The sequence below is a fragment of the Brassica napus genome, chromosome C1, assembly GCF_020379485.1.
Source record: "Brassica napus cultivar Da-Ae chromosome C1, Da-Ae, whole genome shotgun sequence".
NCBI lineage: Eukaryota > Viridiplantae > Streptophyta > Magnoliopsida > Brassicales > Brassicaceae > Brassica > Brassica napus.
The window spans coordinates 13314483-13338460 of NC_063444.1; the positions used below are offsets into that span (position 1 = coordinate 13314483).

Consider the following 23978-nt stretch of genomic DNA (forward strand, 5'->3'; position numbering starts at 1 on the left):
CTTAAACCAAAGTTGGGCTAACATATATACCTTTTATCTTAGTGAAGAATGAACATAGCAAGTAAAAACTGTATATGATGGTGATACATAAGTGAGTGTTGGTTGCCACTACATAGAGAATTACAAAGACAGAAAACAAAGGCGGGAACGGCCTTCCTTTACCTACTCTTGCAAAATGAAAGATCCTTTGATTGGTTTATCAAGTGCAGATTGAGGAAACATATTCAAAGGAGAGAACACATCGCTGTTGATGCTTGACGATGAAGGCGCCGGTTTGAACTCGTACGGGCCTTCCTTTGGTCCCCACACCTGAAAGATGAGGCAAGAAACCCCAAATCAAATGAAAGTTCTTCATACCGTAAAGATGAGGGTGGAAATGGGATTGAACCTGGTTTCCATCATCATCAAACCCGCGATCCCAGAGATGTATCTCATTGTTTTTCAGGACTGTAAGATCAGATGTACAATAGCTTGCACCATTCTTTTCATTTCATGATGCATAGAAAGAAGAAACAAACGTTGGTAACATAAATAAAGTGTACATTTGAATCATGAAGTGTAGAGTTTTGATGTCTCAGAAAAAATAACATACCCATGAATTTGGGAAACCACCAGGTGGAGCTGATCCTTCATACAAGCAACGCTTTCCGCGGTCACAACAGCTAAGTTGTATGGTTGTCAAATGCTCTCCTATGTCCTGTAACTCCAAGCAAACAAACTTTGTGACACCAAAACAAAAGCAACATTCAAGGACTACCATCAGTTATAGCGGTAACTTACACCAATAACTTCTTCCGGAAGTGGGCGTTGGTCCTTCGGGCGGTCACAGAAATTTTTGTACTCCTCAGCATCTCTGATTGCATATGAGCTCACCTGGTGAATTAAAAAGAAGAAGATAAAACACTGTTTAGAACCACTCTCTTGATAAAGACATAAAAGGTTAGGACATGTATGAATCATCTTCTCACCTCAACATCACATTTCAGTTCCTTTGGACAAGGCTTAACCATATACAATCTCTGCAATCCAAACAGAGATATAATTATCAAAGAACTGGTTCACAAGGATTCAGACATGAAGAACAGTCATAAGATGCAGAAAGCATACTTGCCGAAAGGGTTTTTGAGGAGTTCTCCAAAATGCCTGATCACAAAGATTAACATAAACATATACAAACAAGGTTATACACTTTCCTAAATGCACAAAATGAAGAAGAAGCTGAAACTACTGACCTGTTCGAGATACAAAACCTGCGAACCATCCACCATCTCAGCTGCTGGGCAGCTCATCATTCTGCACAAAAGCATCTCAAAAGCTTATAACAACATTTTTAGAAGACTATATTACTTACCAAGATATACCATATGAAGGTTTTTTTCAATGTGTGAAACAAACTCACAAAGATAGCAACGTCAAGCTTAACAGTTAAAACCAAAAAAGCACATACAGTTTAAACCAATTCATCAATAATCGATCAAGATAACAATACAAACCTTATGTTGAAGTAATTATCAGGATCCCTTGATGCTTGCTCCTTAGAAAACTTTGAAAACCCAGTAAAAACAAAACCTTGAATCAGCACAAAGTTTTCATCTTTTTGGTAAAATTATGAAATTGAAGATGGGACCTTTTCGCCGCTGAGAGAGCGAGAGACGACGTGAGAGTGGTCCCAGCGAGTGGTGGATTTCGTTAGACGCTTAAGGAGAACAGCGCCGCCGATCAGAACCAGCGTCTTCACTACCAAACCAGGAGCCCTGCTCCACCCGGACGAACTCGACTCCGGATCCGAACCTGACCCGGTACCCATAAAAAAAAAAGAAGCTTCCTTTCGTCTCAGTTCAATCCTTGTAACGTTAGCATCTGACGTTTCCTCAAGATCGAAAGAAAGGCCTTAGCTTTAGCCAAATCAAAGCTCGTGAGAACGTGACGACAATCGGCGTTTTTCGGATTCGAACACTCGAGAGTTTGGGAACTAGTGGTGAGGGTACTTGCCACGTCATCATTTTTAGCACCCCCCCCTCATCAACTTTAATCAGTCCAGATAGGAAAAAATGTTATGAACCAGATTGTGGATGACTCATAATTAAGAGATTATGATTTGTAATCTTTTCATTTATTTATGACGGTGTAATCTCCTATATAAGGAACCTCTATGTTATGAATAAAATAGACTTTTACATTACTTTTATAACACGTTATCAGCACGAAACTCTAAATCCCTAAGCTAATACCCAAATCGAAAAACCCTAAAACCCTAACCCTAGCCGGCGATCCGACGAACCCTAATCCCGATCGCGTCTCTTGTTCCCGCATATATTCCAGCTCGCGTCCCCGATCAGCTTCAACCCAAGGCGTTCCTGATCCTAGCTCAGACGTTCGCGACCCGAGAGCAGCTTCAGCACGCGATCTCTTCCTCGTTAGCAACAGCAGCTCGCGTCCCGTTCGTGTCCAGTTCGCGGCTCAACTCCTTTGGTGGTCCGATTCAACAATCATCTAAGGTTAAAAGGTAATTCAAAACCTAAGAACCCATAATCGAACATGGATTTATTGATAAAGAATGAAACTTTAAAACCCTAATCTTTATGAATCAAAACCATAGGGTAATAGATCAAAAATTCTAATTGAGTAAATCGAAGCTCTAAAAGTTCGATACCCCAAACCCTAAATCATGTTCCTACATGGTTAAAACCCCAAATCGGTTTTTACAAGTTAAAATCCGATAAACTGTAACCCTATATCTACAAACCCTAAATAATATAAGTATCAAAATTAATTATACCATAATTATAAAATCACATATTAAAACCCAAATCGAATATTTTGAAATCAAAATTGTTTTCGGTTTTGATCATTGAGGTTTTAAATTTGATTGAATATGATGCTATGTTGCTAGAATTGTTTGACCGTTAAATTGATAGATTTATTTTCTCATCCTACTTGGTTAATTGTTCATCTGATTTAAAATTGTTTAAACCGACCAGCCTGTTAAAACATTGATTGAATCTGATAGGTTGCTAGCTTGCTTTGCTTATATAATCTGTTGGGTTGATAGATTGATTGAGGTTTACTTATTTAAAATCTGAATGATCTGATTGCATGATTCTTGAGGTTGAATATCATCTGCTAGGATTGATAGTTTTGTAATCTGATATGTTTTAAATAGAAACCCTAAATAATTCGTATGATAGGTTATATTGATCTGATTTGGATGTCTTTGATAATTGAGAATCCGTATGCTAGGTTGATAGATTCATGATAAAATCTAATGTCTCGTGGTTTAAGATTGTATGTTAAGTTCGATTAAATTGATTGATATGATTATATGTTTTTGAGGTTTGATAAATTCGGATACTAGATAAATTATTTACACATGGTTTATGCTAAATATTAATCAGCCTTGAAACTGATTCATTGAAATTCATGCTTGAAATCTATATTCTAGTATTGCTAAAATCACCCTTGAAACTGATTGAGTGATTAATAAATCTTTTTAATAGTCTTGCTAAAATCCATTGATTGTTAAACCCTAATTGCATGATTAATTGAATTTGTTTTTGATAGTCTTGATAAACCATAATACTATGAGCACATAGAAATAGTATTGCTGAGACTTGCTAGAAATTGACTGATTGATTAAATGCCTTTAAGATTGATAGTCTCATTGTCCTCACAAGATTGAAATCCGAATTGATTGTTTTTAAGAGTAAGGCCGCATGAAAATTATACATAAATATTGGGTGATATATGATTTGAGATGTCGAAAATCAACCTGGATTTTGCTGCCCTAAATCTCTCTGGAGATAATTATTTACGGTGGACATTGGATACAAAGAATATCCTAAAGTCAAAAAGACTTGGTGAATGTATCTTAGAAGGCAATAATGCCAATGAGAAAGATTGATACATGACAATATTAATTATTAGCCATCATCTTATTAAGAGTCTCAAAAATCAGTATCTGACTATAGAGAATTCTCTAGACCTTTGGACAGAGTTAAAAATCGAGATATGATCACCAAAGAACAGTGTTATTACCAAATGCCCTATTTGATTGGAGGAATCCCAGAATATAGGACTATAAGTCCGTGGATGAGTCTATTGCTAGCTGGGCAAAAATAATGGATTACTAATGAGAAACAGTGAATTGAGACCTCCTGGATTAACCTCATTACCTGATACCAATAAGGCCGCAGAAAAAAAAAAGAGGTAACCACGTCCAGAATGATAGACCATACGGTCATGGCCGTGGAGGGTGGAAAGGATGTGGCCATGGCCACTATAACACATTTGGCCGTGGGAATCACTATGGCAGAGGCCGTGGGTATCAACCCAATTTGAGCCATGGTCAAGGCAGTGGCCGTGGTATATCTTTTAAACCACAAAGCTTGACCAAATCAGTGTGCCATAGATGTGGAATGGGGAACCATTGGGCTAAGATATGAAAGACTCCCAAACATTTTTGTGACCTCTATCAAAGAGAGTCTGAAAGGGAAGAATCCTGAAACCCACTTGGTCTATAAAGATGGTGAAAATAATTTCGAACATGATCAAGATAATCTTATGGAATATGAGACTTATGATTGCCTAAAAGAATCAAGTTGATAATCTGATTTCGACATCAAACTTGTGTGATTGCTTTGCTTATATGATTTCTCTGATTTTTATCTCCTTGAATTTATTTCTATCTGCTTAGATTAAATGAATGAATGATTTTTCTATATGACTACACTGAAAAACGCCAATATAAGTACTAAAGCAGGTATCGCCAGTCTGAAAGAAGACTATGGCTATGCTAATATATTATTTCTTAAGGGTATGCGTCTAGAAATCAGTGATGCCTTATATTCACCCAGCTCTAAGAGCAAGAGCAGCCTATTGAGTTTTAAAGATATAAGAATGAATGGTTTACATATTGAAACAATGGGCGAAGGAAACAAAGAGTTCCTTCAGATATATGTATAAAATCGCCCAAGGCCATAATAAGTCTTAAAGACTATACATGCATTCTCTACTGACCTAGACTATGCATAGATCAGTATGATAGAGGCTAAAAGCCTGCGAAAATATACACTTTATGGCACGACCGGATTGGCCATCCAGGTCCAAACATGATGCGAAAATTGATATTCAAAAGGCACACATTATACGATAAGAAGAGTTATCCCAAAGAATCTCACGTTTGTAGCATGTACACAAGGGAAACTCATTAGGCCATCACCAGTAAAACTGCTACGAGCCCCTTTTTCATGAATAAAGACTATATGTCTAGATAATACTGGTGAATACATGTCCCAAGCATTTAAATGATTATGGTATGTCCATGGGGGTAAGTATGGACAATTCTGTGATACATGTCCATACCAAGAACGGCTTGGCCGAAATCTTTTAAAACGCAAATAGTTGATTGATAGACCATAACTTATGAGGTCAAAACTCCCATTCACAGCTTGGGCCACACGAAATTTACATGCACCTAAGTTAATACGCATCAGGCCATTTAGTGAGTATTGATATCCCCTATCACAATTATTAACGGGTCAAGAGCCAGACATACCCCATCATAAGACATTTGGATGTGATGTCTATGTACTAATTGCTCCACCACAGAGAACTAAGATGGGACCTCAAAAGAAGGATGGAGATATATGTTGGATAGGATTCTCCCACAATAATAAAGTATTTTGAGCCAACTATGGGTGATTATATTTGAGGCCAGGTACACAGATTATTTTAAGACCAGAAGGAGAAAAAAAAATAAAGCTGGTAAAGAATGGTAAAAGAAATAGAATGGCATCAACCATCAATGTCTTGGCAAGATCCTCGGACTAAAGAATGTGAAATAGACATCCAAAGATTATACATTTACAAAGCTAGCTAATCAAATGCCAGACAAATTTTCTGACCCGAAAAAGAATGACTAAGTCATATATAAACCAGCTTGTAAAGCACCAACGAATTTGATGTCCAAGAAGATACACAGTCAAGTTGCTACAGAGTCTAGACAACGTATGAAACGTGGTAGACCAAATAGGTTCCAAAAGATAAGAATCCTCGGAAACAAAAGAAATGTGTGGAGAATGATAATCAAAATCCAAATCCGAGGTTACTAAGGAAACCATCCCAGACATGGAGATAAGGCCGGCCGGCTCTAAGGTACATGTACCAAACAATGTAGCTTGGGACGCCAAGCTGCAAAGTATTAAAGGCCCTGATAATAATGAATCTCAATCGATTATATCATGTCTGGAATATAATGGAACTAATAAGGAATGTCGACATAAGATGATTTATTTGCATACAAGGTAGCCCTTGAATTTATGAATATAAGCGAGGATCATAAACCCACGTTAATATAAGAGTGCACACTTGTAGAACAGATTGGATAGAATGGAAACGTGGGGTTCAATTGTTTAAGGAAGAAAGACGTATTTGGCCATATGATTAAGACGTCATATGATGTTAAAACCAGTGGATATAAATGGGTCTTGTGAGGAATAGAAATCGTGAGATATAAAGGTGATGTTGCACAAGGATTCTCACAAAGACCAGTAATAGATTATGAGGAGACCTACTCCCATGTGGCAGATGCAACTACTTTTAGATTTCTCATAAGTCTGGCTATATAAGAGAGAAAATTAGATTTGCAGCAAGTTGATGTAGTGACTGCATATTTATATGGTCCACTGGATAATGAAAGTATTAGAGGGTATTGAGCTGAAAGTACAGCAAGTTCTCGAGAACGATATTGATAATCATCAAAGTATGTGATCTGAATATCCTAGGAACCTCTGGATACAACTTCCCAAACAGTTGAATATCTCAAGAAAGAGTTTGAGATGAAAGATCTTGGAAAATAAAGTTTTGTTTGAGATTACATCTTGAGTACATTAACAATGAAATCCTTGTGCATCAAATAGTATATACAGAAAAGGGTACTCAAGAGATTTAATATGAACCAGTCTCACCCATTATCTAGTACATGGACGTGATATCACTTGTTTTGGACACTGATCCATTCAGTCCAAAGGTGGACGATAAATAAGTCCATTTAGTTCTGAGATGGACGATGCAGAAGTCTTGTTTTAGACACTGATCTGATTGATCCATAAGAAAGACGATGAAGAAGCCTTTGATTTTGATTTATTTTATACTAACCAGCTCAAAGATGGGTTATTAGGTTTTGTTGATTTGTTTTCAGACATGTTATATTTTACACATGGTGGTACACGCATATCACAGCAACATCATCCAAGATTTCGTGTGTGTGTATTTGAGGTCGATGACTCAATATGTTCGATCAGATTGTGGCATGGCCGATGGTAAAGAAGAACCAACTATCATGTTCGAGGACGAAGCATATTCTGCCCAAGATCTTCATCACCCACGGATTGCAGAAAATTAGAGAGGTCCAAGAGACATTCAGTAATGTCCAAATCCGGGGGAGTAATGTGTGTTGTACTTTTTTCTTTCACCATGGTTTTGTCCCAATTGGGTTTTCCTGGTAAAGTGTTAATGAGACAACATTAAAACACATTACAAGCTCTAAATGGTTGTGACATCCAATGGGGAGTGTTATGAACCAGATTGTGGATGGCTCATAACCAAGAGATTATGATTTGTAATCTTTTCATTTTTCTATGACGGTGTAATCTCCTATATAAGGAACATCTATGTTATTAATAAAGATAGACTTTTTCATCTATATTATTAAAAGAGAAGTACCCATTAAAAATACCCATAAGTTTTCTAATTTATTCACACTTTCATGCAACTGAGAATTAAATTAAACTACCTATTTTAATGTTTGTCTTTTCGAGTTAAATTAATGAGTTTTTCTTAATCAAATTTAAATTTAATGTCATTAAATGAACACACCTATTTTAATGTTTGTTTTTTCCAATTAATGAGTTTTCCTTAATGAAATTTAAACATAATGTGAATTTAAAAATACATCATATTTAGCGTAGCTTATTACGGACGAGTACGGCCCAATAATGAACTTGAATTTTATTTTTACGAAAATGTGAATCACTTGACTTATGTAATATTTAAAATATATTAACTACAATATAACAAATGCATATAACCTACCTATACTTTAGTTTGAAATGATCATGCTCAAGTTTTATATAATCAACTTACATCATGCATCGATCGATGTACAATAGTCAAACCACATATAGTTTTCGTTTTCTTTATATGATGTATCAACCAACCAATCATCCCACTGATTTTCTAAGCTTTATAAAAAAAACAAATCAATAAATACAAACTCAAAATCCAATATCTTCTATTAATCAAAACATAATATCTTCAAAATCGTATCTTTAATGTATCTATTAAATATAGAAACTGTAACAATAATTACACTAATTAAAATTTATAAGAATATAAAGATATAGAGATTCCAACCAATTGTATATATTTACGTATGATTTTCGCATAATAAGCTTCAAATTGAACATTCAAAAAGATAAAGAGATTTTTTTTAATCTTTTACCGACACAGAACTTAAACAAAACGAAGAGTTAAAGGTAATTTTTTTTGTTACACTTCCCGAAAAAAAACGGTTACAACATGGGCTTTCATAATATGGTCTTTTAACATATTAATGTTATGGACATTTAATAATTATCTTGACGAAAAACAAAGACTGTAAATAATTTATTATTAACAAAAGTATGAAATTATTTACAATTTGATGACTAATTCATCACCCTTTTTTATATGTTAAATTTTTCATAGAAGTTTAAAAATCATTTTATTTTCTTTAAACATGTATAACTAATTTTTAGTCTTTTATGTCATACTAAGTCATGATATAATATTTCTTCATATTTTACATTAATAACCATTGTTTTTATATATCGTCTACAATTCTCTAATTACGTCTATTTGTTCAATTTTGTATATGATATCGAATATTCATCATAAATAGATGGTTTAAGATGCCAAAAAAATTATTTACTTGGTAAATATAATACATCAAATAATACAAATACATCATTTAGTTAAATGAATAACCATAAACCGAAAATTCACACCCGCGTTGGGTCTAGTTACTTTTATAACAAAAAGTACATAGTCTCGACTCTCACGATTTACTTCAAATGTAATCAAAGTATAATCTTACAAAATTGAAAAAAACAAAACAGTTTTGAGGTTTGAATTCATATTGATTTTGGGTTTGGACTATTTACGTGTCTTGTGACGTGTAGTAATCCATTTCTTTTCATGTGATGTACGCTTGAGAATTTGACGAATCATGTCTTCTTTGTAGATGATGTCTTCTTCAAGCAAGGAATCAAAGAGGAGGATGGGATGTCTCGAATAACTTTGTACCATCTCTTTGTTGTAGGCTTCTTTGTTTCCTGATCAGTACTTGTTATTTTATTTTCAGAGTGTGTTTCCACATCTAGCAGCAGTACCTCAAGACTTTCCATCTGTTTTTTTTTTAATTAAAAAGTCACTACAAAAGTTATAGATATGAAGCTGTAAAGTAAAACTGAGCTTATTCACTGTAGCTGACCATGATGTATCCAAAATTATTTGGATCAAGCTCTTTCATGATCATTGCTGCATATTTATCAACCATGTTCTGTGTGGTGGATTGATTGTTTGCGGATGCAGTAAGCCTTATAAACTGTGTGAAGAACAAAAAGAAAAAGAAAACATAACACAGTTTACCAAATTTCCCAAAAACTTAAGAGAAAAATTAGTCTACAAGCTTCCTTTTTACCTGTTTAAGTTCTTCTTCTGATAGTCTACCATCACCATCCTTATCTGCCCTGCATTTCACAAACTCTATTGATTCAACTTTATAACTCAATCTCTGATCAGTCCCATAGATCTTGTAGAGATAAATAAAACGAAAGACTTAGTTAAACAAACACCCTTACATGTCAAAGAACATCCTAAGCCTGGAGTCAAAGCATTGATCATTTATTTGACACCATAATTCCAATAGTTCACTTTTACTAACCCCCTCACATGATATATCTCTCTGTCTTGCCAATGTGTAAAACAATCCCAAGGCAAATTCCTTCGAGTTTATACCTGCAATATTAATATTTTTTTTTGTAGACTTATATGATTTTGCTTTTTAATAAGATGTATATAAACTCTATATAGTTTTTTTTTTTTTTTGAATAAAGGGCTAAACTCTATATAGTTATGCAGTTTGATTTACCTAGGCATTCACCAAAATTTAACGGATCCAGCAGTCCACCAGTTTTGGCAGTCATCTTATCAAACCGCCTCTCGACGGCGATCCAACCAGCATCGGTCATGCTGATGAACATTTTAAGAGCTTTCAAGGCCTCTGACGAATCAAACTTCGATCTTGATGGTTCATCGAGTGTACGACGATTCACCACAGACTTCTTCCTCGACCCGTGCCGCCTCCGTACCATCGGCTCTGTGTTCTCCTCGACGACCACGTTGTCTCCCTGAATGTCTAGCGTGATGGTCACGTACTCCGTTGCGTCCTCAGGGCTTTTAATCTCCGGATTTTGGTGGATTGGTGGTGACGATGATCCGCTCATCGAATCTCTGTGGGGTATTAAGTCGTTGCTCCAGTCATCTCCCTCCGGGTTATAGTCGGTCACGTCAAAGCTCACTGGTCTCTCCATATCACGCTCTGCCTGAAAATTTTAGTTCCTTTTGGACAAGAAGTTAACCTGGGAATTGATGATTTCTTGGAATGTCTACAAAAACATGATTGTTTTGTTTTTTTTCTTGCATTTCAAGTCAACGATTAACTTGTTGGGATAACAGAACTAATCTTACGAAAATATAGTTTTTTTTTATGATCCAAATTGTGGATGGCTCATAACCAAGAGATTATGATTTATAATCTTTCCATTTATTTATGACGGTGTAATCTCATATATAAGGAACCTCTATGTTATGAATAAAATAGACTTTTACATTACTTTTATAACACGTTATCAGCACGAAACTCTAAATCCATAAGCTAATACCAAAATCGAAAAACCCTAAAACCCTAACCCTAGCCGGGATCCGACGAACCCTAAACCCCGATCGCGTCTCTTGTTCCCGCATCTGTTCCAGCTCGCGTCCCCGATCAGCTTCAACCCAAGGCGTTCCTGATCCTAGCTCAGACGTTCGCGACCTGAGAGCAGCTTCAGCACGCGATCTCTTCCTCGTTAGCGACAGCATCAGACAGCTCGCGTCCCGTTCGTGTCCAGCTCGCGGCTCAACTCCTTTGGTGGTCCGATTCAACAATCATCTAAGGTTAAAAGGTAATTCAAAACTTAAGAACCCATAATCGAACATGGATTTATTGATAAAGAATGAAACCCTAAAACCCTAATCTTTATGAATCAAAACCATAGGATAATAGATCAAAAATTCTAATTGAGTAAATCAAAGCTCTAAAAGTTCGATACTCTCAAACCCTAAATCATGTTCCTACATGATTAAAACCCCAAATCGGTTTTTACAAGTTAAAATCCGATAAACCCTAACCTTATATCTACAAACCCTAAATAATATAAGTATCAGAATTAATTATACTATAATTATCAAATCACATATTAAAACCCTAATCGAATATTTTGAAATCAAAACTGTTTTCGGTTTTGATCATTGAGGTTTTAAATCTGATTGAATCTGATGCTATGTTGCTAGAATTGTTTGACCGTTAAATTGATATATATATATATTTTCTCATCATGTTTAGTTAATTGTTCATCTGATTTAAAATTGTTTAAACCGACCAGCCTGTAAAACTATTGATTGAATCCGATAGGTTGCTAGTTTGCTTTGCTTATATAATCCGATAGGTTGATAGATTGATTGAGGTTTACTTGTTTAAAATACGAATGATTTGATTGCATGATTCTTGAGGTTTAATATCATCTGCTAGGATTGATAGTTTTGTAATTTGATATGTTTTAAATAGAAACCCTAAATAATCTGTATGATAGGTTATATTGATCTGATTTGGATGTCTTTGGGAATTGAGAATCCATATGCTAGGTTGATAGATTCATGATAAAATCTAATGTCTTGAGGTTTAAGATTGTATGCTAAGTTCGATTAAATTGATTGATCTGATTATATGTTTTTGAGGTTTGATAAATTTGGATACTAGATAAATTATTTACACATGGTTTATGCTAAATACCAATCAGCCTTGAAACTGATTCATTGAAATTCATGCTTGAAATCTATATTCTAGTATTGCTAAAATCAACCTTGAAACTGATTCATTGAAATTCATGCTTGAAATCTATATTCTAGTATTGCTAAAATCAGCCTTGAAATTGATTGAGTGATTAATAAATCTTTTTACTAGTCTTTCTAAAATCCATTAATTGTTAAACCCTAATTGCATGATTAATTGAATCCGTTTTTGCTAGTCTTGATAAACCATAATATTATGAGCACATAGAAATAGTATTGCTGAGACTTGCTAGAAATTGACTGATTGATTAAATGTCTTTAAGATTGATAGTCTCATTGTCCTCACAAGATTGAAATCCGAATTGATTGTTTTTAAGAGTAAGGCCGCATGAAAATTATACCTAAATATTGAGTGATATATGATTTGAGATGTCGAAAATCAACCTGGATTTTGCTGCCCTAAATCTCTCTGGAGATAATTATTTACGGTGGGCATTGGATACAAAGATTATCCTAAAGTCAAAAAGACTTGGTGAATGTATCATAGAAGGCAATAATGCCAATGAGAAAGATTGATACATGGCAATATTAATTATTAGCCATCATCTTATTAAGAGTCTCAAAGATCAGTATCTGACTATAGAGAATCCTCTAGACCTTTGGACAGAGTTAAAAATCGAGATATGATCACCAAAGAATGGTGTTATTACCAAATGCCCTATTTGATTGGAGAAATCCCAGAATCCAGGACTATAAGTCCGTGGATGAGTCTATTGCTAGCTGGGCAAAATAATGGATTACTGATGAGAAACATGAATTGAGACCTCCTGGATTAACCCCATTACCAGATACCAATAAGGCCGCAGAAGAAAAAAAAAGAGGTAACCACGTCCAGAATGATAGACCACACGGTCATGGCCGTGGAGGGTGGAAAGGACGTGGCCATGGCCACTATAACACATTTGGCCGTGGGAATCACTATGGCAGAGGCCGTGGGTATCAACCCAATTTGAGCCATGGTCAAGGCAGTGGCCGTGGTATATCCTTTAAACCACAAAGCTCGACCAAATCAGTGTGCCATAGATGTGGAATGGGGAACCATTGGGCTAAGATATGAAGGACTCCCAAACATTTTTGTGACCTCTATCAAAGAGAGTCTGAAAGGGAAGAATCCTGAAACCCACTTGGTCTATAAAGATGGTGAAAATAATTTCGAACATGATCAAGATGATCTTATGGAATATGAGACTTATGATTGCCTAAATGAATCAAGTTGATAATCTGATTTTGACATCAAACTTGTGTGATTGCTTTGCTTGTATGTTTTCTCTGATTTTTATCTCCTTGAATTTATTTCTATTACATTGTCTGCTTAGATTAAATAAATGAATGATTTTTCTATATGTGTACACTGAAAAACACTAATATAAGTACTAAAGCAGGTATCGCCAGTCTGAAAGAAGACTATGGCTAGGCTAATATATTATTGCCTAAGGGTATGCATCTAGAAATCAGTGATGCCTTATATTCACCCAGCTCTAAGAGCAAGAGCAGCCTATTGAGTTTTAAAGATATAAGAATGAATGGTTTCCATATTGAAACAATGGGCGAAGGAAACAAAGAATTCCTTCAAATATATGTATAAAATCGCCCAAGGCCATAATAAGTCCTAAAGACTATACATGCATTCTCTACTGACCTAGACTATGCATAGATCAGTATGATAGAAGCTAAAAGCCTGTGAAAATATACACTTTATGGCATGACCTGATTGGCCATCCTGATCCAAACATGATGCGAAAATTGATATTCAAAAGGCACATATTAAAAGATAAGAAGAGTTATCCTAAAGAATCTCATGTGTGTAGCATGTACACAAGGAAAACTCATTAGGCCATCACCAGTAAAACGGCTACGAGCCCCTTTTTCATAATAAAGACTATATGTCTAGATAATACTGGTGAATACATGTCCCAAGCGTTTAAATGATTAGGGTATTTCCATGGGGGTACGTGTGGACATTCTGTGATATATGTCGATACCAAGAACGGCTTGGCCGAAATCTTTTAAAACGCAAATAGCTGATTGATATACCATAACTTATGAGGTCAAAACTCCCATTCACAGCTTGGGACACACGAAACTTACATGCACCTAAGTTAATATGCATCAGGCCATTTAGTGAGCATAGATATCCCCTATCACAATTATTAACGGGTCAAGAGCCAGACATACCCCATCATAAGACATTTGGATGTGCTGTCTATGTACTATTTGCTCCACCACAGAGAACTAAGATGAGACCTCAAAAGGAGGATGGAGATATATGTTGGATATGATTCTCCCACAATATTAAAGTACTTTGAGCCAACTATGGGTGATTATATTTGAGTCCAGGTACACAAATTATTTTAAGACCAGGAAGAGAAAAAAATAATAAAGCTGGTAAAAGAATGGTAAAAGAAATAGAATAGAATCAACCATCAATGTTTTTGCAAGATCCTCAGACTAAAGAATGTGAAATAGACGTTCAAAGATTATACATTTACAAAGCTAGCTAATCAAATGCAGACACATTTGCTGACCCGAAAAAGAATGACTAAGTCATATATAAACCAGCTTGTAAAGCACCAACGAATTTGATATCCAAGAAGAGACACAGTCAAGTTGCTACAGAGTCTAGACAACGTATGAAACGTGGTAGACCAATAGGTTCCAAAAGATAAGAATCCTCGGAAACAAAAGAAAGGTGCAGAGAATGATAATCAAAATCCAAATCCGAGGTTACTAAGGAAACCATCCCAGACATGGAGATAAGGCCGGCCGGCTCTAAGGTACAGGTACCAAACAATGTAGCTTGGGACGCCAAGCTGCAAAGTATTAAAGGTCCTGATAATAATGAATCTCAATCGATTATATCATGTCTGGAACATAATGGAACCAATAAGGAATGTCGACATAAGATGATTTATTTGCATACAAGGTAGCACTTGAATTTATGAATATAAGCGAGGATCATGAACCCACGTCAATATAAGAGTGCGCACTCGTAGAACAGATTGGATTGAATGGAAACGTGGGGTTAAATAGTTTAAGGAAGAAAGACGTATTTGGCCATATGATTAAGACGCCATATGATGTTAAAACCAGTGGATATAAATGGGTCTTGTGAGGAATAGAAATCGTGAGATATAAAGCTGATGTTGCACAAGGATTCTCACAAAGACCAGTAATAGATTATGAGGAGACATACTCCCATGTGGTGGATGCAACTACTTTTAGATTTCTCATAAGTCTGGCTATATAAGAGAGAAAATTAGACTTGCAGCAAGTTGATGTAGTGACTGCATATTTATATGGTCCACTGGATAATGAAAGTACTAGAGGGTATTGAGCTGAAAGTACAGCAAGTTCTCGAGAACAATATTGATAATCATCAAAGTATATGATCTGAATATCCTAGGAACCTCTGGATACAATTTCCCAAACAGTTGAATATCTCAAGAAAGAGTTTGAGATGAAAGATCTTGGAAAACAAAGTTTTGTTTGGGATTACAGCTTGAGTACATTAACAATGAAATCCTTGTGCATCAAATAGTATATACAGAAAAGGGTACTCAAGAGATTTAATATGGACCAGTCTCACCCATTATCTAGTACATGGGCGTGAGATCACTTGTTTTGGACACTGATCCATTCAGTCCAAAGGTGGACGATAAAGAAGTCCATTTAGTCCTGAGATGGACAATGCAGAAGTCTTGTTTTAGACACTGATCTGATTGGTCCATAAGAAAGACAATGAAGAAGCCTTTGATTTTGAATTATTTTATACTAACCAGCCCAAAGAGGGGTTATTTGGTTTTGTTGATTTGTTTTCAGACATGTTATGTTTTACACATGGTGTACACGCATATCACAGCAACATCATCCAAGATTTCGTGTGTGTGTATTTGAGGTCGATGACTCAATATGTTCGATCAGATTGTGGCATGGCCGATGGTAAAGAAGAACCAACTATCATGTTCGAGGACGAAGCATATTCTGCCCAAGATCTTTATCACCCACGGATTGCAGAAAATTGGAGAGGTCCAATGGTTTTCATTAATGTCCAAATCAGGAGGAGTAATGTGTGTTGTACTCTTTTTCCTTCACCATGATTTTGTCTCAATTGGGTTTTCCTGATAAAGTTTTAATGAGGTAACATTAAAACACATTACAAGCTCTAAATGATTATGGCATCTAAGGGGGAGTATTATGAACCAGATTGTGGATAGCTCATAACCAAGAGATTATGATTTGTAATCTTTTCATTTATCTATGACGGTGTAATCTCTTATATAATGAACTTATATGTTATGAATAAAAATAGATTTATCCATTGCTTTTATAACACAGTCTTTTGTTTTGGTCAAACACGAATACTTGTCTTTTATTTCTATTTTTTATACTGTTTTATGTAAAACGATATTCTATTAAATAACTGAATGGATACAACGTTTATGAACCAGAAAAAAGTCTTAACAAAAACAAGAAACAGAATAACGCTCATCAAACAAATATTGTGATTAGCTGGAGAATCAATTCGACTTTTCAAACAATTTTAAAAATTCAAAATGTATAAGAACACCATTAACCCTGCCTTTTAACTGAGTTCTTAGGAAATGGGTTCCACGATTTTGATAAAATCCAGTTCTTCCTATTTTTCTGCAAGAGGCGATTTTGCTTGGGTTCTTGTATTGTTCGCGGATCCACAAACCGGCCGACGATCGTTTTTAATTTTTAATTTTTTTTTTAAATCAGCCAAAAAATAAAAAATAAAAAATAAAAAAATAATAACTAGCGTTAATCATGCTCTAACCATTTTTTCTACCCTCAAATATTGGTTAGGCGGTATTGGTCGGCCCATTATGGCTATACGAAGGGAGTATAACATTGCAAGGTCTGTGATAGGCCTTTCTACTCCACGCCATCCCTCGAAACACTCGTGGCTTGTGTATGGTTGGTAGGTAGGTGTAATAATGTTTTAAGCATTTTCTCCACGAGAGTCTATAGTAGTGTTTCTAACGTGCCATAATCCGTATATGGGTAGGCCTTGCACACAAAAAGATAAATAGATAAAAACCAAACCACACAAAGAAGAGAACATGGTAGTTCTTTATTACACGATGATTAAAATCTCAGTAAACAAGAAACAGATGAAAGACTCGATGAGACATTACAACAAGAGAGCAGTGTCCTTATAACCGCGACCAATATTTTATTAAGAAACTTCAGTAATGCATAATATACACAACTGAAGTCAGATTTTGGTCCGAATATATCTGATGATGACTCAGGAAGAAGCAGCTTTGGCAGCCTCAAGTCTGGAACTAACAGCCTCCCAAGACACAAGATTGTTCATGAATGTCTTTATGTAATCCGGTCTGCGGTTCTGCTCATATACAAAAATATTACAACAATCAACAAAAGAAAGATACTGGCAAAGAAACAAAAAATGACCGCTATGATGAAAATATTATTACCTGGAAGTCGAGATAGTATGCATGCTGTTTGTTGTTGCAAAAGGAAGAAAAGAAGAGATCAGCAAAAATTTATAGGTCCAAAGGCAAATATTTTATATGGTATCTGTTATAAAAGTGTTTATTTTACCTCCCAGACATCAATGGTAAGCAATGGCTGCAAGAAATAACAACCAAGATTAGTTTGAAGGACTTGTAATCATTAGTTCAGTTGATTTTTAATCAAGTGAAACTCTGTATTCAAGTTCATGGTTAAAAAAAACTTACGAAAGAGCCAAGCACAAGGGGGTTCACAGCATTGGGAGTTTTCACTACTTTGAGTTTGTTGTCTGCGTCTGAAAGAGATATAAGACGAGTTAGGAACAAAATCAAAATAGTTATGTGAAGCTCTTTCATCTGAATCACTCGAAGGGAAAAAAAAACTGAATCCATCAACTTACAAGCAAGCCAGGCCCAGCCAGCTCCAAACTGAGTGGCGGCAGCAGCATTGAACTCATCATAGAACTTCTCATAAGAAGTGAAATCTCTTTCAAGCAGAGCAAGAAGCTCTCCTGATGGTTTTCCTCCACCACCGGGTTTCATTGATTCCCAGAAGAACTCGTGGTTCCACGCCTATATACATCATTAATTGGATAAGCTAAACAATCACACACCCTTTTAATAGCTCAAAATCAACTTTATTACCTGAGCAGCGTTGTTGAAAGGAGGGAGGAGGTCGCCGTTGTTGTAAGTGTTTTGGATGATATGCTCCAAGGGCTTGCCTTCAAGCTCGGATCCAAGAACCTGTTTCTTGAGGTTGTCCACATAAGCTCTGTGATGTTTTCCCCAGTGAAACTCCAGAGTTTGTTTGCTCATATGCGGCTCCAAAGCATCCTTTGTTTTCCAATATTATACCAAACAACATTTCATCAATTTTACTCTCACTCAAACATTAATACTACTAGGTACATTTTCCAATAGGTCCACTAAGGAAGAATCACTAAGATCAGACCAAGGAACAATTTTATTGGTCACGAAGTCTTACAATATCCATGGTCTTATTTGAACTAATACCAAACAACAATTTTGTTAAACACTTATATGTTTGACTATGTCCATTTAATTAGATGAGTTCATTTGTAACGCCTTTGACGAGGATAAAATGTAATTTGATGGCTAGTGTGGGAATAACAAGTTATCACCTAATCATATAATCCCACCAACACAAAATGACATTTGCACAAGACAATACCAATTGATTTGAAGAAACAGATAAAACTAAATCATACCAGAGGGTATGGAGGTGGCTTAAGGACGTAGTTTGCGGTTACAGCAGCTGAAGCAGCCATTTCTCTTTTGGGAATGAAGCTGCACATTTCAGACAACGTAACATCGAGATGTCCAGAAATTAGTCAATATCGCTACAAATCACAGAAACATAGATCGATATATACAAAACTAAATTAAAATGAAGGTTCTAGGAACAAAGAGTAAGAGATCAGTAAAACTTGAACAGGAAGCAACAAAGTGGATCAGAGATAGGGAATCAGACAGAACCTCTGGTTTCAAGGCAAGTGAGGAGAGCACACGCCAGTGGTATCTGTGGTTTGGGTTTTATGTTTGAGGATGCCTTTTCATATGGCTTTGCATCGTACATGTGGCAGACTTGCAGTACGTATCATTTGTACTATCATTATCTCTTTGCAGTACAGTTTTTTTTTCCTTCACTTGGAGGCTCCTAGAGTCTCATTATGTCCTCATAATTGTATTAAAAATTAGTTTTTAAACTATTTTTTCAGCTTGGTATACTTTTGGTTTACTAACTCAATTATGAAAACAAAAATACAAAACATAAAACATAAAACGTGTTTTATAATGATTCTGCAGCTCAGTTGGTTAAGACATTTGTATTTGCCAAAAAAAAAAACTATAGTGAAAAAACTTCTAGATAGAAAAAATAGTGAAGATATATCACGATTTTTTTAAAATAAAATATTTTAAATTATTTTTAAAGATGTTTTTTTTTTACCATTTGATCAAAAGTTTGTCTTGAGTTGTGTTGTTTCTATTTCTTTATTCACAACAATTTAAAATTTCGAAAATGGTACTCCCTCGTTTCATTTTAATTGTCGTTATAACTTTATGCACACAGATTAAGAAAACATATGATTTTGTATATTTTCAAAACAAAAATACAATTATCTATACACCTAACCATATTTCAACCAATAAAAAAATAAAATGGAGAATCTTATTAATAAATTTTGCATTGAAACTTTAAAACGACACTTTGAAACGAATTTTTTTTCTTACAACGACAATTAAATCGAAACGGAAGGAGTATAAAAGTTATTGTTATCATGGTATGTAATAGCATACGTTAAAAAAAATGAAAAAGCTGACATAAATATTTATTATGGACACTGGGCAACATATCCTCTCACTCAAAGCTCAATGAAATTACTTTCTCTCTTCTTGTTTTGGGTATGTCCTTGAGGTGATATCACAAAGAGAAGGGCTTCTCGTACACATCAAATGCCTCGTTAGCGCTCAGTTGTGGTTCCTATTCAACATATGAATGTCTTATCATCAATTTAAATCAACTTAATCTTTGACGAAAATTATTACTTTTACTTTAGTAAGTTAAAGTAATAATTAGAAGAAGAATAAAAATGAATGGATCACCTGAGTCTTTTGTGGGGCTTGGTTTGCTTCCTCACCCGCAGATGGAGCAGCGCCTAAGATGAGCAAACCAAGAAGAGTATTGAGAAAATCGCTGTCCACTTCAACAAGCTCTCTACCTTTGTTTGTGTCGAAGATCTCATGAACTGTTGATCGCATCGCACTCAGTAAGCTCCCATAAGTAGTTCCGTGTCCACGTTCTATGGCTTGAATGAATGCATACGTCATTGCACCCGTCCACGCACTCCCTGACAATTGCTGCATTGCACAACTTTTTATTGTAGTTACATTTATATATTTTTTGTTTGGGATTTGAGACCAAATATGAGCCAAAATTCAGGAATATATATATACCGGAGTGTCAACTGAGGTCTGGTCATCGTCGCAGCCAGTGAAGGAGAAAACTTCACCGCCACTCGTACCTTTCCACATCCCTGATGGAGGCCGATGGTCTTCCCACTCGTACTTTCCGGGTCTATTCAATTAATGAAATCAAGGAACGATCGATCACGAGACAAATTAGTTAAGAACCTATATAAGAATTATACGGTCTCCACTTTTTTACGTTTGCATTTAGAAGCCATACTATGTATTTTCACCTATAATATATAGTGTTTGTCTGCTAGTTGGAGCGACAAAATAATAAGAGATAAATATTATATATAAAAATTATTTTATGTATTATATGTTCTTACATATTATGAAATAATAAATATATATTAAATAATTAAAAGTCAGTAACTATTACGTATATAATTAAATTGGTGCGAACGTATAAATCAATTTTATTAATCCAAACATTTTTTAAAAAAATTTGATAGGATATGTAATTAAATTTAAATGATATTAACATACATAGTATATTTTTAATATTAATGTCTATTTTTGTAAAAAAATAATGCTTTCTACTCATATGTTTTTTTATCATGTTTATTTTTAATAGCAAAAACTTTAAATTACTGATAACAAAATTTTCATTGTGGGATTAATAATTTTAGTAATTGATAATTTAAAAAAATTTATCAATGTTAGTTCAAAACTTTTATCAAAAAAAATTATTCAAAGTAAATTTTGAAACTAAAATATTTATTTATTCAATATGGTTTATAGTTTAATTTAGAATGATATATATACATATATATTTTAAATCTTAATGATTAATTAAATTAGAATTTTATTTATATGATTTTGTAATCATTTGTATTTTGTCATAACAAAAAATTTAAACCATGGATCGCAAAATTTGAATGTGATACTTTTAACAGTTTTAGTAATTTATAGTCATTTTTTAAAATTCAAAATATAAAATATACAGAAAAATCTAAATTTTTATAATATGGTTATTGTGTTTTTTTTTAAATTATTTTAATAGTTTTAAATTAAACAAATTTGATAGAAAATACATTTTTTTTATCATATCTTTATTATTCAAAATCATTAATTGTCATATATACTTTACCCACATTAGGCAATTCCGTAATCTTTATTTGAGGAAATAATAAATGACATTAATAATGAATTTAGATGGACCAATCTATTTCTCTAATAATTCTAAGAATCATCATAGTGATGACATGTGGCTACGAAAAAAAAGGTAATAATTCTAAGAATTATCATAGTGATGACATGTGGCTACGAAAAAAAGGTTGTAATGTTTCACAAATAATATATAGGGGATAGTGTTTGTTTTACGTCTAACGTTTTATCATTCTGTTTTGTAAATATGAAACGCAACCACGAAATGAGAAAAAGGTAGTAGTTCATTTTTTTACTTTCGTGTTTGAGCCTTCAATTAACAAGATTATGAGTAACCGTACCTCTCCATTCTACAAAGGTAGGGCAAGTCCATGACGGTGCCACTATGACAAGCGTCAATGATGGCATGAAGCTTGACTCCATAAGGGAGAGGACGTACGATTGTAGCATTGATCTCGTCGTCTACAATGACACCTGAGGTTGCGTGGTCAACAGGAAGAAGGGTCTCATCGAAGCCATCCACCTCGTCTCCGTTGAGGTCCGTTTGGTTGTTTCCATGACCGGAGAAGTGGAAGACTAGTGAATCTCCTGGTTTGCAGCTTAAAACCAGCCAATGCATTGCCATTGTTATATTGTTCCTCGTTGGCCATCTTAATGGATCCGCTTCTTCTTCTACAACACATTATCACTTTCAACATTATTTTTACTCAAATTAGAGTTTTCTGTGTGGTTTTGATTTTACTCCCACAGAAAAAAGTATTTTTTTGATATATCAAAAATTTGACTCGGACTTTATGACATATGATATATACGTCTTTACAAATGTTTCTTCTTAGTGCACCTCTTTACATATGTTTCAAACAGAATATTCTGAACTATAAACTGATTTGAACAATCATATGCCCTTCATGACCTATAGCTAGTTAAACCTTATCTAACCATATAAATCATTTTAGTTACTCCAAAAGCTCATTAGTAAAACAATATAGTGAAAGTAAATAGTATTTATAGTTTGATTTGAAAACTAAATCAGAACGCACCAAATCAAATTATACCATGAACTAGCTTCCAAAGATTTTGAAGTTTTAAATCAATAGATTCAGAACCAAGTGTTTTATACCAAATAGAATGAAGTAAATAAAAAAATATGACTATAATTAGCCTTCGATGATAATGAGATTAGCCACCAGAAGTGGTCATATAAAGAAAACATGAAAGATGTAGAGGAAATATAGTAATAATACCGGTGAGCATAAGGATGCAAGACTCAGGGAACTTGAAACGCTTCATCAACATGAACTTCATGCATTTAGCGTCATTGATGCACCCTTTCAACTCGTTCTCTGTATCCTTATAAGACACCCCGACGATCACCGCTCGCTTCTCTCCATGTACCGGCGGTGGAGGACCCGGCGGCGCGTGATTGAACGGAGACGGTGCCAAATGCGCGTGATTGAAAGAAGACGAAGGCACGTGACTGAAATGAGACTGTGCTGGCGGCAAATGAGTGAACGGAGATGGTGCTGGTAGTGCGTGACTAAACGGAGACGGTGCCGATGGCACGTGACTAAAAGCAGATGGTGCCGATAATGAGTGACTTAAGGTTGGCGGCGGGTAGACGGACGGAGACGGCACCGGTGGGTATAGGGAAGAAGATGGTGGTGGAAAAGTAAATGAGTTGGAGAAAGGAAGGGGGCTCGCCGGAGCGTGAGATTGGTGGTGGGGCTCAGGAGCGACGAGAGTGAAGGCGTGGCAAATAGAGCAGCGAATCCTGGTGGCTCCGGGAGGGAGGTGAAGCGGCGTACGGCAGCTAGAGCAGTCCACCAGCAACAACATTAGTTTCCACCGTAAAATATTCCTAAAAGTTGCAGATTAGATATTTCTGAAGAGGTGGCTAATCGTCAATGATCAATGGTGGTGGTCTTACAAGTTACAAGGACGCATTAGAAGAAGATGATGCAAAATTGGCTGAGGAAGAAGAGACGACTTTAGGCTTATTGAGTCGTCGAGCTTGCCAAAACAATCATGCACCCCAAGTCAACTTATCCAAACAATACTTACTAGCACAAATTAATTTGGCAAGTTGGGAAATTAATATGTTTTCATTGACTATAAAACACAAAACATGCGCTCATCAACCTTGAATAATCTTTATTTCCTTTAAAATAACAT

The 23978-nt window shown here is 35.2% G+C and overlaps 4 protein-coding genes across 4 annotated transcripts; all 4 read right to left on the bottom strand.

The window, feature by feature from the left end:
- Positions 1–12: 12 nt before the first annotated feature.
- Positions 13–2008, bottom strand: LOC106346559 (chromophore lyase CRL, chloroplastic). The gene is made up of 9 exons (XM_013785930.3): positions 1628–2008; positions 1494–1543; positions 1233–1293; positions 1108–1143; positions 969–1019; positions 781–873; positions 593–697; positions 389–481; positions 13–309 (listed from the first exon to the last, which is right to left on the bottom strand). Exons 1-9 carry the CDS (start codon positions 1805–1807, stop codon positions 163–165), a joined length of 816 nt encoding a protein of 271 aa, XP_013641384.2. The 5' UTR covers positions 1808–2008; the 3' UTR covers positions 13–162.
- Positions 2009–8792: 6784 nt separating this feature from the next.
- LOC106442524 (respiratory burst oxidase homolog protein C-like) lies at positions 8793–10893 on the bottom strand. Its single transcript, XM_013884202.3, has 5 exons — positions 10190–10893; positions 9900–10056; positions 9740–9788; positions 9530–9643; positions 8793–9443 (listed from the first exon to the last, which is right to left on the bottom strand). The coding sequence occupies exons 1-5, from the start codon at positions 10629–10631 to the stop codon at positions 9264–9266; spliced, it is 942 nt and encodes a 313-aa protein (XP_013739656.3). The 5' UTR covers positions 10632–10893; the 3' UTR covers positions 8793–9263.
- Positions 10894–17242: 6349 nt separating this feature from the next.
- LOC106346563 (superoxide dismutase [Fe] 1, chloroplastic) lies at positions 17243–19389 on the bottom strand. Its single transcript, XM_013785934.3, has 8 exons — positions 19206–19389; positions 18938–19016; positions 18354–18542; positions 18110–18281; positions 17937–18004; positions 17800–17826; positions 17673–17696; positions 17243–17581 (listed from the first exon to the last, which is right to left on the bottom strand). Exons 2-8 carry the CDS (start codon positions 18995–18997, stop codon positions 17483–17485), a joined length of 639 nt encoding a protein of 212 aa, XP_013641388.2. The 5' UTR covers positions 18998–19016; positions 19206–19389; the 3' UTR covers positions 17243–17482.
- Positions 19390–19899: 510 nt separating this feature from the next.
- On the bottom strand, positions 19900–23886 carry LOC106346564 (metacaspase-2-like). Its single transcript, XM_013785935.3, has 6 exons — positions 23734–23886; positions 23051–23664; positions 22148–22478; positions 20685–20805; positions 20334–20588; positions 19900–20211 (listed from the first exon to the last, which is right to left on the bottom strand). The coding sequence occupies exons 1-6, from the start codon at positions 23748–23750 to the stop codon at positions 20152–20154; spliced, it is 1398 nt and encodes a 465-aa protein (XP_013641389.3). The 5' UTR covers positions 23751–23886; the 3' UTR covers positions 19900–20151.
- Positions 23887–23978: the final 92 nt, after the last annotated feature.

Bases quoted from the DNA above. Each gene is read 5' to 3' on its own strand.
- LOC106346559 (XM_013785930.3), bottom strand. From the start codon at position 1,807: ATGGGTACCGGGTCAGGTTCGGATCCGGAGTCGAGTTCGTCCGGGTGG. The intron at 1,144-1,232 runs GTCAGTAGTTTC...CTTTGTGATCAG, and splicing joins AGGTTTTGTATCTCGAACAG to GCATTTTGGAGAACTCCTCA. The intron at 482-592 runs GTATGTTATTTT...TGAAATGAAAAG, and splicing joins GTGGTTTCCCAAATTCATGG to AATGGTGCAAGCTATTGTAC.
- LOC106442524 (XM_013884202.3), bottom strand. From the start codon at position 10,631: ATGGAGAGACCAGTGAGCTTTGACGTGACCGACTATAACCCGGAGGGA. The intron at 9,789-9,899 runs GTAAGGGTGTTT...TGTGAAATGCAG, and splicing joins CTTAGGATGTTCTTTGACAT to GGCAGATAAGGATGGTGATG. The intron at 9,644-9,739 runs GTAAAAAGGAAG...TTCTTCACACAG, and splicing joins CAGAAGAAGAACTTAAACAG to TTTATAAGGCTTACTGCATC.
- LOC106346563 (XM_013785934.3), bottom strand. From the start codon at position 18,997: ATGGCTGCTTCAGCTGCTGTAACCGCAAACTACGTCCTTAAGCCACCT. The intron at 18,282-18,353 runs GTAATAAAGTTG...TGATGTATATAG, and splicing joins CTTTCAACAACGCTGCTCAG to GCGTGGAACCACGAGTTCTT. The intron at 17,827-17,936 runs GTAAGTTTTTTT...TATTTCTTGCAG, and splicing joins CCCTTGTGCTTGGCTCTTTC to CCATTGCTTACCATTGATGT.
- LOC106346564 (XM_013785935.3), bottom strand. The intron at 20,806-22,147 runs GTACGGTTACTC...TTAATTGAATAG, and splicing joins TACCTTTGTAGAATGGAGAG to ACCCGGAAAGTACGAGTGGG. The intron at 20,589-20,684 runs GTATATATATAT...TGTGCAATGCAG, and splicing joins AGACCTCAGTTGACACTCCG to CAATTGTCAGGGAGTGCGTG.